The 13,526-nt window shown below is 46.3% G+C and overlaps 1 protein-coding gene across 1 annotated transcript; it reads right to left on the bottom strand.

The window, feature by feature from the left end:
• Window positions 1–11,518: 11,518 nt before the first annotated feature.
• On the bottom strand, window positions 11,519–13,407 carry LOC120643924 (pentatricopeptide repeat-containing protein At3g12770-like). The gene has a single exon (XM_039920438.1). It carries the CDS (start codon window positions 13,376–13,378, stop codon window positions 11,684–11,686), a length of 1,695 nt encoding a protein of 564 aa, XP_039776372.1. The 5' UTR covers window positions 13,379–13,407; the 3' UTR covers window positions 11,519–11,683.
• Window positions 13,408–13,526: the final 119 nt, after the last annotated feature.

The raw sequence follows: 13,526 nt of genomic DNA, 5'->3' as shown, positions 1-13,526 counted from the left end.
ATAAAAATTTGATTGTAACTGGCGTTACCATCAAGAAAACTAATGACACGATATCCGGAAGCTTCATTAATCAACATATCGGCAATAGCCATAGGATATTCATCTTTAGGAGTAGCTTTATTAAGGTTTATGAAATCGATGCATGCCCTAATCTTGCCCAAATCTTTCTTCTCAACGAGCACAATATTAGAGATCCACTCCGCATATCGACAAGACAGAATAAATCCAGCTTCTAACAAGTGATTAATTTCTTCTTTAATTCGGTCATTCATTGCAGGATTAAATCGCCTAGCAGGTTGTTTATAAGATCTAAAACCAGCCTTAATCGGCAGCCGATGCTCAACCAAATCACGGCTCAAACCAGGCATTTCATAATAACTCCATGCAAAGCAATCCACGTAGTCTTTCAATAACTTTATGAAGTCGGTTTTATATTCAGTCGATAAATTTGCATTTACAAAAGTCGGCCTAGGAACACTACCATCTCCAATATCTACCTTTTCCAAAGGATCCGCCGACGTAAATCCATGGCCTAACTTATCCATGTCTTCAGTATCTTCGATGGCCTCACACATATTGTTCGTTTGCGACCGATAGTGCTCAATCCTGTCCAGCAACCAATCTGCGTCAGACCGGTCTGACCGGTTAAACTGACCGGTCTGACCGGTCAGCTCTGCGTGCCGATATGATGACCGGTCTGGACATCCGGTCTGACCGGTCTCGCCTGAGTTGCCTGCTGCACTCATTTTATTTACAATAATGTAGCCGATTCTCCATCGGCTTTAGAGTAGAAGGCACGAACCCATCCTTGGTGCAACTGATCAGCTCGAAATCAGATAGATCCAATCCCGATAAATACTTAATGTCATCATGCACCCCAAGAGTATTGGAATCGGCGGTTGCAATGAAAGATGAAGTATCACCATGAACTACCTCAATCTCATTGCCGATCCACTGAATAAGAATTTTATGCAAGGTAGAAGGTACACATTGATTGGCATGAATCCAATCACATCCAAGTATTAAGCTGAAATTACCTTGCACCTCGGAGATGAAGAAGGCTGTCTCTAGTGTCTTGCTTCCCACGGTCAACTCCATGAAAGCCACCCCTTTAGCACCAATAGGGTCGCCCCACCCACGCCGCTGACTGTCATGTTTGTCTTGATCAGCTCTTCATCTGTCCCTCCAAGCTTCTTGTATAATGAATAGGGCATCAAATTTATAATTGCCCCTCCATCAACAAGCATACGGGAAATCGGCCTTCCATTGATATGACCCATCATGTAAAGAGCCTTCAAATGATTGTCCTATTCCTTTGGATTCTGGAATACGGCCTCACGTGGCCCGAAATCCAGAAGAGCCACCTCTTCCTCCTTCGAAACAGCATAGTACTCTTCGGAGAAACACACAACATTTATCTCCATGTTACTGCGTTCTAGAGAAGCTTCATAATCCACCAGTTCCTCATCACCCAAAGCCGTAGGAACTGCTGGAACTTCATCATGCGAAGCCGAAGTAGTTGCTTCAGCCTTCTTCTCAACAACAGGCTCGACCGGTCTGACCGGTTGCGCCTAGTGGTCAGACCAGTCTTCTGAACTAGTCAGACCGGTCACCTGGGGCGGTTCGACCGGTCCTATTGACTGCACAGCGGGCTTGGCTCGCCATTCTTTGCCCTAAGGAACTATTGGCCGATATTTGCTCATCCCTGAGCTTCTCGGCCTCTTGCTCCTTCCACTCCTGGCGCCTTAAGCGCTGCAATCTCCTCTTTTGCGAATGACTTAAACCCGGCGGACACCACCTAGGTTGATGGGACTTGCTCGCTGAGCTGCTGCTGCTGGCCTCATGATCATTGGCCAACACACGCTTCTGGGAATCAGTTTGAACCGATTTACCAAATACCATCGGTTTCTTTCCAACATCCTTGACCACCACATCCACATCACTGATTTTCACAACATCATCAGTAGTGGTCTTCCCAAAATCCACCTGCATGGGCTGCACATCCTCCTTCTTTTTCTTGACACGGTATTCTTGCCTTGGAGGATGAGATCGGACCGGTCTCTGCTGAGACTGGTCTAACGGGTCGAGTTGGACCGATCTGACCAGTGTAGCATGTTGCTACTGACCAGATTGGCACGAGCCAAATCGGTCATGCACCGGTGTTCTGGAGCCTTCCCCTTGATAATGTGGAGGATATGGCATGGGGAAGCACTGCATCCAGACTCCTTAGTGTTCCCATACCGGATTTGTAGCATTTGATGCCGGAGGCATCCATGGCATAGTAGCATAAGCCTTTTGAAGTGGGAACATGGTGATGACCTCGCCCCTGCGTTTGTTGGGTCCTTCCCTCATTGGAGAACCACCTCGATGCGGAGGTGACCAAGATCTCTTTTTTAGTGGCCGATCTTGTTGAACGGCCTTCGAGTAATTATTCAGAAGCTGGCCAAAGGTTGGTTTCTGAGGAACAATCCTTCCTTGAACCTTTGGCACATTCTGCTTCCAAGTACCCTCTTCCGGGCACATGGGTTTGAAAGTTCTTGGTCGGCCCTAGAGCGGACCGGTCTGACCGGTCGGAGAAACCGATCTAACCGGTCGGTTCTGGACAGCAGGCCGACTCGCAGTAGCAGAAGAACTTTCTTGCCCCCCGGGCACTTGAGCTTTGATAGTAATTTTTATTAGCTCCTTGCCATCAGGAGCCTTCTCCATAACCACTTCCCTGGCCAAAATCTTGTCATTGACATTCTTCGGCCTTGCTTCACCAATCACCACATTTTTGCCTTCCGCACCTTCGGCTTGTTCCGGCCGAAGCATCACCTTCGCATTATTCAGATCAATGGTATGTGTGTTGGTGTGAACAAGGAACGGTGTCTTATCAACTTTCATCTCAGAAAAGATCAATCGCCCTTCGTTCATGGCCGATTGAACCTGGCGACGGAATACATTACAATCATTACTCGCATGAGAATGAGATGAAATTTACAATAAGCTTGCCGCTTTAACTCCTCAAGCGGCGGTATAACATGAGAAATCTTGATATGCCCTAAATGCAATAATTCATCAAATATATGATCGCATTTAGAAACATCAAACGTAAAATTCATTTCTTCCTTCCGATTCTTTTGAACCGGCTCAAGTGATGCACATGAAGACGGTTTGGCCGCCGATGGCCAAACAAATTCAGCAGTGTAAACCTCTCTATCCTCATCGCTCGATGAATCAGAATCATACTCAACAACATGGGTATTTGAACGATGAGGTTTATATGCATCTTTAGAATTTTAAATTTAGTCTCTTGGCTCATAGCTCGAAGTTGCAAACCATTAATAGAATAATAAACAAGACCTTCAAGTTTTTCCCTAAGATGCGAACGTAAGCCACCAAGAGCAATATCAGCTAAATCCTTTTCAGGAATAGTCAAGTTGAAGCATCGGTTTTTAATATCTTTAAATCATTTGAAATAGTCCGAGACTGATTCATCTCGGCCTTGTCTAACCGATGTCAAATCTGTTATTTTCACCTCATTATCCCCATTATAAAAGTGATCATGGAATTTTTGCTCCAATTCGATCCAAGATTGGACCGAATTTGGGGGTAAAGACGCAAACCAAGAAAAATCCGTCCCAGTTAAAGATAACAAAAATAATCGTACTCGCAAAGAATTACTGGAACTAGCCTCACCAAGCTGAGCCACATACTGACTAATATGTTCCCAAGTTGACCGATTGTCATCCCCACTGAACTTAATGAAATCAGGAACCCTCCACCCCGAAGGGTAAGGGACTAAATCGAAAGTGTCGGGATACGGTCGCTGATATAAGCGGCTTTTACTAGGAGCTAACCCTAGTTGACTCAGCTCGCTTCAAAAAAGTTGGCTCAGATCTTCTTTTATTTTAATTAGATCGGCCTTATAATTCTCAGCATTTGATGTTTGAGCACCATAATTTAGACGATTTACTGCTGGAGCAATATCACTCATCGTCTGTACGGCATTGTGAGGGCTATTTCTAGTCAAGTCGTCCCAAACATCTTGTGGCATAGCAGGTGGAAAAGGTGGCTCCCCATATGATCTGGTGGTATATGGCGGAACAAAGCCCTCCAATTCATTGGTTTGGCCAATAGCAGCCGAACTTGGAATTGGCGCAAGTGCGGGAGTGGACGCCGAGGCCAGCACCACGGCACTAGTCTGACCGGTCTGAGGGACCGGTCTGACCGCACCTGCCGCCGAGGCAGCGGTCTAACTGGTCGATGCGACCGGTCTGACCGTTTCGGCCGTGGTTGGCCGAACGGTGCCTGGCGGTGGTGACTGCCCAGCGAAATAATTCGGTGGCATACCATACTGCACATTATCATTAGAAGTAGGCGCTGTCGAACTCTGAGCAATGTCCTTAGTGGAATAAGAAGTATCTACAGATTTGCCCTTTTCTATCATCTCATGCATCTCGAATATGAGATTCTGCGTGAGAGTTTGCGACTTCTCGAACTTATCCACAAATTCCCTCAAGAAGTGAACAAGAGGGTCTTTAGGAGTACTTACATCAATGGGAAGAGAAGTCGACGTTGTAGTGGAAGGAGCATGCGGTGTAGCAGATTGGAATGCCGGCATGACGAATTTTTCCTTCTCGATCACACCTTGCCGGGTTTTCCTGTAGCATGCAAGCATCTTTGCCCTGATCTCCTCGTTCTGCCGCTTCAAATCGGCTTCGAACTTTTGGCGTTGCTCTTCAGATAGATCTTCGTAAGTGACGTTGATGCCATTCGTCGGATCTATATTGGAAGCATCTCCTAATTCACCGGCCGTTGTAACCGATGTAGATTGCTTCTTCTTTCCCAGCGGAGTCGCCAAAAAATATGTTGACGCTTTTCTGGTCAACACACCAATGCGCGGATCGCAATGATCAATCACCAGCGGGCTTCAGACAGGACCGGTCAGACCGGATCCTCCAACCGGTCAGACCGGTTGAACGCAGAAACTCGCGAAACCTAAAATCTCAAGTTCGGGAGGGACCCCATCGGAGCTTAAAGATCTAGGGTTGCCTTGAGGTCCGCAGGCCACTCAAGACGCCCTTGAACGCCGTAGAGACGAGCAAAGAATAGCAAAGGGGTTGGAAAAGATTAGAGTTTGAGATATTGAGTAAAGAGAATAGTTTTGATTCGATTGTGGTTAGAAAACCCTCAATCGGCCGCAGCCTTTATATTTCTAGGTCGGGGAGGACGTACCCCATCCAAATCGGGTTACAATAGGACTTTTAACACAAAACTCTAACCCTACTCGAATTATAGGCCCAGACCGGTCTGACCGGTCGGCCTAACCGGTCAGACCGGTCGGCCTCGGTTATTGCCAATTTTGGCCTCCAACACATTTCTGCGAGCTAAGACGTCGCCGACAGGTACGAATTCGATGATTTGCCCGTGAAGAATTTAATTTGTTTGCTGCTGATGATAAGCCAGCCGGTGCTATTGATAACTATGGGAAGTAGGGAATTGGTTGTTCCTTCTAACACTTATCCTTTTGTCTGTTTTTCTTATTGACTTGGTCTTGGCATAGATGGAATGATATGGAATGCGGCCATTGTTGATGAAGTTCATTAAATAATTAGGAATTCGAGAGAACATACACCTGCTGGTTAATAATATTGATCAAAGTCTCATCATCTTCATATGTATCATTGATATATAAATGAAAAATGGTTGATGAATTTTTCTTATGCGTTTTTGTTTCATGATAAGAATGACTCTTTATATCGGGCTGTGATAATTAACCTAAAAATAGAAAGAAAAAACATATTTTTTTAAAAAAATGGATAGCGCTTGAGAAGACTGAACGCTGCAACCTTGCCACTGTTTATCCGATTTCACTACATATTCACAGGTAACTCTGAAAATTAAAAATGTTATTTGCAGGTAAAAAGTAAAATGTTTAGGAAGTTCGCACTGTTAGTGGCGGATTATCAATGTGAAATTTCTTACCGAACATTCCATGGTCACTGCAACATCGAAAATAATAACATCTCTAACATCAGAAATCGACATGCGTGACATAAAAAATTATGGTAACAAATAACTCACTACGGTGCAATATCCATCAATAAACCTGATCTACCATTTACCTCTCAGACTTTTCTAGTTTTAGAATGTCAATAGGTGGTCCTAATAATCAACATTTTCACATATTCAAAAAATTCCAACATTAGTTAGTTAGCAGGACATTAAATTATTGTAAATAAGTATCTTCTAAACAAGTAATCAGTAGAGGTTATACGTTTTCAAATTTTTAAGTAGCTGCAGTGTTTGCATAAGTATTTATTGTGTGAAAATGTATTCTAAAACTCAATAGAGAACCCATAAATTCATAAAAGCTCGTTCATCAGGACGGAAATATCTCTCCTTTTCTTGGTTACTCCATCTTTCTTTTTCCTCCTTTTCTTTTAATTCTTGTTGCCAGGGTGAACTGTGATATAGAATCGATCAATTTATTCTGGCTTAAGAGCATCTTATTACCTCACACATAGAGATTCGAGCCAATGCTATTAAAATGAAGTAAATCTGGTAGTCCGTCAGGCTTCATCCAAACTATCTAGTTAACTGTTGCTCATCAAAAAGTGAGTTGTTACACGAACCAATTCCAGCAGCAATTTACGTAGAGCTACTATTTAGGCTATGAAAGGAATCGGTACTCGTAGCCTAACTTTTAGTATATATTTATTGTGTGAAAATATTTTTTAAAACTCAACAAAAACCAATAAAATTTGAAAAATCCCCTTCATGGGGCCAAAATATTTCCATTTTTGGGCTAGTCCATCTTTCTTTTTTCTTTTTTCTTTTTGCTGGGCCGGACCAATTCCAGCAGCAATTTAAGTAGAGCCACTATTTGGGCTATGAAAGAAATTAGTACTCATAGCCTAAAGAGAGGAAGAGGATGAAATAGGCAAACCAAATAACTTAACTTATAGCCTCCACAAGTGTAAAAAATAGCGCGCTATAGTGCCAAAATAGTGCCGCTATAGCGGCCAGAAGTAGCTGTCACGATGCTCATTAGTGCCCCTATAGCGGTAAAATAGCGATAAAAAATAGCGCCGCTATAGTGGTAAAATAGCATTTTGGGCAAGCTCCCGCTAAATTCTATAGCCCACGATTTTAAACATTAGCCTCCACTGAATTGCACAAAGATAAACTAGAGCATGGTATATAGGTATGCAACTATGGTTCATCTAGTTTGTACCTTATCCCCAAAAGGAGTGTTGCAACCTAGTGCACTACTCTAAGAAGGTAAAAGCATATAAATTGTAAATATGAAATGCGAAAATGTAAAGAAATAGGTTAAAGATAAGCAAACTCGGCACAATGATTTTATCTCGTGGTATGAATAGGCAAATGCCATCCCTAGTCCATATTGAAGTACACTAAGGATAAGCTTGTGGTCAAGATCTAGAGCTTGCCACTGAGGTTCTCACCAAGCCGGGTAAGAAGCTTGCCACTAAGGCAAGGCTCGTCATTCCTTTTCATTGGTCACCTTAACACCGTGTCCACTCCGGTATTTCTCGACCAAGGAAGGGGTCTTCTCATCCCCAGTACACGGTCATCGTCGCTGTTCTAGACCACGCTGGACGGTTGATGATTTGCTAGCAAGCCACAAAGACTCCAATGATATGGCACACCAAGATTACCATAGTGATTCACTCAAGAACCAAAATCAAGGCTGCTACACCTGCTCCGTCTCTTTTAATTCTCTAGTTCTAACCTAGCAATAACACTCTAAGTGCTAAAGCCTTGGATATATGATCACTTCAGCATTATGGTGGCTTGCAATTCCTCTAGACTCCAGCAACCCAAATGAGCAAGTAGAACTAGAGGGGTACAATACTACTTAAAAAAAACTTAACTCCAACATTTAAAAAGACCCTCGGAGGCGGACATGATTTTGAACTGCCTCAGTTAATGCCTACGATTAACTGAGACGATCATTTTTTTATTAACATAGGTAGTTAATTACAAAAAACCGCCTCATAAAATTGATTAACAAAGGCGGAAGCTTTAAAATATCCGCCTCGGTTAATTAACCTAGGCAGTTGTTTTAACGTAAATGCCTCGGTTAATACATTAACGAGGCAGACACGCTATAAGGCCCGCCTCGAATAGTCGCTACTAGAAAAGACACCTTAGGTACCGGTTAGTAAGGGCCTTAGGTATTGGTTTTTGAACCGGTACCCCGAAACCGGGACCTTTGGCCTCGATCTTTGGCACCGGGTAAAGGAACCGGTGCCTAAGACTCTCTTAGGTACCTGGTGAAGGTTCTACCCGGTACCCAAGTAGTTTTGGTCAAAAAAATATATTAAACCTGGGAAGAGGCCGCACACTCCACTACACTCACGTGTAGTGGCTGGGATTCGAACTGGTGACCTCTTGCCTCGCGTGTAGTGACCTTACCATCTCATCTACACATCATTTGTGATTGAGAGGGAGATATTTTTCTTTTAAAATAACCCATAGATGAGCCTAAGGTATCGGTTGGTAACACCAACTAGTGCCTAAGACTATCCATAGGCACCGGTTGGTGTTTCCACCCGGTACTAATATAAAGGTACCGGTTGGTAACACCACCCGGTGCCTATGGATAGCCTTAGGCAGCGGTTGGTGTTACCAACCGGTATTTTAGGCTCTGTATAGGCTTCCATCCAACCCAAAAGTACCGGTATGAAGATGAATCGGTACCTATGCTAGCATTGGTACCGGGTCTTCTTCATGCTGGTACTTTTGGAGTGGACATTTGGCCTCTTTTCTAATAGTGAGTACTGGCCCATCTCGGAGCCCAGACAATCCATCTCGGCCTGATATGGATTAATAACATGATATTTAGATGACATTATATTGGTCCTGATGAACTTAGCAAAAAATCAGATAGGATTGACTTATGATAAAACTAAAGTGGCTAAATAATTCAGAACGCGGGTGGAGTACATAGGAGATCTGTACCGCTCCGGCGATAAGAAAAAGTTGACATCTGCTTTATTTGTTAAGTCTGCGAGATACATAGCTGATAGCTTGTCCGACTGATTCTCCGCCGAGGTTAGTACTTGTTTGATTTTACATGTTATTATAGAGCGGTGATGGTCCATCCGCGTATGAAACGATGGCATCATCCGGTTATGTTGGACTGTTTTGTTTGTCCTAAACTCAAGAGGTTAATTTTAAAGAACAAAAGTTTTTAAAATTTAACAAGTTTATAACTGTTTAGATTTGTCGGACATGTATCAGAAGCGATAGCCCTATCCAAACAGAAAATACAGTGCCACGTCACATTCAACAATCCATAAAATTTTGTCGTCATGCCAACAAGGCCCAGCCCTACTTGATCAATTTTGCTGCAAAACCCACAATGAGAAGCAGTTGATCAACGGATTTACACATCCCATACTTTTAGGGGTTTCCACCAAAAGAGTACTGTTACGTTGCTGAAAGCTTAAGCATGCATGATCATATTTATTCTACCAAATTTCTTCACAAAAGTATGATGAATAATCATATATAATAGTATATGTATGAACAGGTTGCGTTATCCATTGTTTGCCATGTGCCAGGGACGCGGCACACGGCAAAGTGACCATTTGGCCAAACCTGGAAAACAATTTCACCGTGTGTCCAACGCACGGCACACGGCGAAGCCCTCTGCAGCTGGGCCCCACACGCACATGTTTGTCGTGCGCCTAGCTAGGTGGCGCACAGCAAAGTAGAAAATTTCGCCGTGTGCCTACTGCCCGGCACACGGCAAACTCCTATCACGCCGTCAAACCGTCTGCCTGGCACACGGTGAACTCCTCCATCACGCCGTCAAGCCGTCGTCACGCTGTCTTCGCCTTTTTTTACCATGTACCCTTGAATACACATGGCGAACCTGTTTGCCGTGTGCCCGATGGCACACAGCAAACTAGGTCTGGCTAGCCCTCTTAATGAAAAATGTGCTCAAGTACAGTTGTGAAAAAAAATAGGTTGGCTAGATTATTAGTGTGGTTATAATTTGGACCTACCCAACCATACGGACACTCAATATTATCTTGCTGGCACCTCTAAGATCAGGAAGTAGAACAACACAAGGAAAACAGAAAATAGAAGCTGGGTATCTTATTAGAGCGATCAGCGATGCACAACTACACAAACTCTAGGACAGGTGCAGCATATGGATGCGTGGCTCAGCTAGAGCTTCATTCCGGGAACATCACCGGCCACAGTGAGAGATCGTCGTCGATCAGCCGTCAAGCCTATACCTGCGGCGGCGCTCGTTCATGTCGTTGATCCGGGCCTTGAGCTTCTTTATCCTGCTGCCGATCGTGTGGCGCGCCCCGACCGTTGCCACCTTGTGGCTGCTCTTCTTGAAGAACGCCGCCACGGCGTTCTTCCCCTTCCGGCCGTCGTCGTGGCCGTCGTCCTCCGCGGCGACGCGGCGCCGGTAGTCGTCGACGCAGGCCTCGACGTCGGCGGACAGCCTGCGCACCTCGTCCCGCCACGCCCGCATCTGGGCGTCGAGGTGGCCGCCGCCGCCGCCGTCGTCGTCGTCATCGGCGGCGCCCAGCCTGGCGAGGAGGGCGTGCATGCTCCTCAGCTCCTCCCTCATGTAGTCGATGTCGTCCCGCAGGCTGCTCAGCTTGCACCACTCCATCTCGACGAGGCCGGTGAGCTTCGAGACGACATGCTTCGTCGTCGTGGTCGTGGCCGTGTGCGCTATGACTTCGCCGTCCATTGCCAAGCAAGGTCTGCTTGTTCAACTCGTGGTGGTAATAAGAGCCTACTAGCTAGGAAGCGATTTATATAGCCCGTGAGCAAGAACTTTCGTGGAAATTTCGCTCCGAATGCAGACATTCCTCCTGTGCAGCAACCTAAAATGAGAGGAGCTGGGTCAAATAAGCTTTTGTTATTTGGAACCATCTCTAGGTACAATCGTTGTGGATCAGCTGAGTGCAAGAGCGTCTCCTGTGGACTACTACTGTAGTTGTAATGCCTAGCCGGCAGGTGTACTCTTCTTCCAATCATGAGGGTAAAAAACAATCTACTTCGGTGGTTAGTTTTCTTGTGGTGGTACATGTCTAAATCTACTCAAGGTTTTTTTTTAAAAAAAACGCGTTTTAAATTTGTCCAGTTTGTAACGGTTTACATTTGTCGGGCATGCATGTATCCCCGGCCCTATCCAAATACAAGCAAAATACAGATCCCACTGCCAACAAGCAGAAGGGAATAATTAATGCTGCGGTCAAGGATTTGATTTCAAGTATCACACTGCCAAACGGCACCTAATTAGTTCCCGCCCTATATAAACAACCAATGAGTCTTAATGACAAGCCAAATACATGCCAGATGGGAATTTTTTTCAACTCGAAATGAAAAGGTACATCTAAGGTTTGGGCTTGGCAAGGCCTTCACAAAGTTAAGCATCTTTTTTAAGTGGGGGGCATCGATTGAGTTCGTGATGGTTTAAAAACCTTCTTCTCGGAAGAGACATGGCTGACGGAGGGAGTTCTTTCAAACAGAGTTCTTTCAAACATTCAGTTTCCTTATCTTTGCAATATGTGTTCAGACCCAAAAGCTCCTGTACAATGAGAAGCAACCTGATTGTTGCTGATGCTACAAAGGGTGCGGATGGATCTTTCCAAACCTGATGAAGTAAAATGGGCCCTAGACAAATCGAAGTCTTGCCCTATTGGTTTACTGCACTACGCCCAGCAGTCTTCTTGAGTTCCATGTCCTTCATGGCCCTTCTCATCCTTTCTGCATCTTCCAACATTCCAGCTTCAAAGTACAAGTTTGACATCAACACGTAGAATGTGACATCATTGGAACCTGACTGGAAGAGGTCCTTGGCAACGAATTCAGCTAGCTCCAGATTGCCATGAAGCCTACAACCACCAAGGAATGCACCCCACACGCACTTGTCTGGGCACATTGGCATTCCCCTGATGATTTGATATGCTTCGTTAAGTCTACCAGCACGCCCTAGCATGTCGACCATGCAGGCGTAGTGCTCAAGTGTTGGTGACATCTGGTAGTCTGTCAGGATGCTGTTGAAATGCTTAAGTCCTTCATCAACAAGGCCTGAGTGGCCACAAGCCACTAGAACCGCAGTGAATGTGAATGAATTAGGCCTCACCCCTTCACTTTTCATCAGGGAGAAGAGCTTGAGAGCCTCTGCAGACTCCCCATGGTTGGCGTATGCGCTTATCATGGCACTCCAGGGCACAACACCCCGCACATGCAAACTGTCAAAGACCTCCCTTGCATTAGAAATCTCGCCGCACTTTGCATACATGTCGACAAGAACATTGCCAACCCTTGGATCTGTGTCAAGCCCATGATTCCGGGCAAACTCGTGCACCCATTTGCCAGTATCCAGGGCTCCTGAGCGTGCGCAAGCTGACAGAACACTGACAAGAGTCACACAGTCAAACCCGACCTTCTCAGTCAGCATCCTGCGGAAAAACTTGATTGCCTCAACCGCATCACCATGCTGCTCATACATGGCAACCATCGTGTTCCAAGAAACCAGACTGCGCACCGTCATTCCTTCAAACAGAGCCTCTGCCATAGCAATGCTCCCACACTTCCCATACATTGCGATGAGTGCATTAACCAAAGGGATGTTTGCATCGAACCCCAACTTGATCACAAACCCATGAACCATCTCGCCAGCATCCAGCCATTCTTGGCCCTGCAAGCAGGGCAGGAAACTGATCAGAGTGATCTCATTCGGAAGCACACCCTCAGCAATCATCCTGCCAAACAGCGCAACTGCCTCGCCAAAGAAGTAGTTTTGCACGTACCCAGCAACCATGGCCGACCACGACACGACCGTCGGGGAAGTACCATTGCTCTCCACAAAGACCCGCTCGGCGTCGGCCACCGCCCCTTCCTGGAAGTACATCACGATGAGGGCGCTGCGCACGAACCCATCCCCCGCCAGCGCGAACCGCACCGCGTCACCGTGCGCCGCCCGCCCAAGCCGCGGCGCGCGCGCAGCCACGCAGGCCGGGAGCACGATGGGGTAGGTGTAGTGGTCCGGCGCGACGCCCGCGGCGCGCATCCGCTTGTAGAGGGCGAGGGCATCGGCAGCGTGCGGTTGGGAGTGGGCGTGCGCGCGGAGGAGGGTGTTCCACATGTATGCATCGCGTTCGGGCGCGGCGTCGAACACCCTGCGCGCGTAGGCGAGGGAGGCGGGCGCCGCGGCGGCGAGGAGGCTGGTGGCGAAGGCCGGGTTGGCGGACAAGCCGAGGACGACGGCGCGGGCGTGGATGGGGAGGAGCGCGCGGAGGGAGGCCGGGGAGGAGGTGGCGGCGGCGGTGATGAGGCGGTTGTAGTGGTGGACGACGGCGGCGGAGGTGGGGAGCAGAGCGGGCATCTGTGGAATTGGGCTCGCCAGGTTTTGCCTGCCTGCCTGTGTTGGGTTTTGTATTGCATTTCGAACGCTGACTTGCTTTATAACACAAATTCGTGTTTGGTTTGAATCGAGTTGCAAAATTACAACGGGCTTATGCTGTTTTCAAATT

Source organism: Panicum virgatum, chromosome 8K, assembly GCF_016808335.1.
Source record: "Panicum virgatum strain AP13 chromosome 8K, P.virgatum_v5, whole genome shotgun sequence".
Lineage (NCBI taxonomy): Eukaryota > Viridiplantae > Streptophyta > Magnoliopsida > Poales > Poaceae > Panicum > Panicum virgatum.
This window is presented reverse-complemented; position numbering and strand designations above follow the sequence as displayed.

What these genes read in the sequence shown, in the direction of transcription:
- LOC120643924 (XM_039920438.1), bottom strand. Translation starts at nt 13,378, where the DNA reads ATGCCCGCTCTGCTCCCCACCTCCGCCGCCGTCGTCCACCACTACAAC.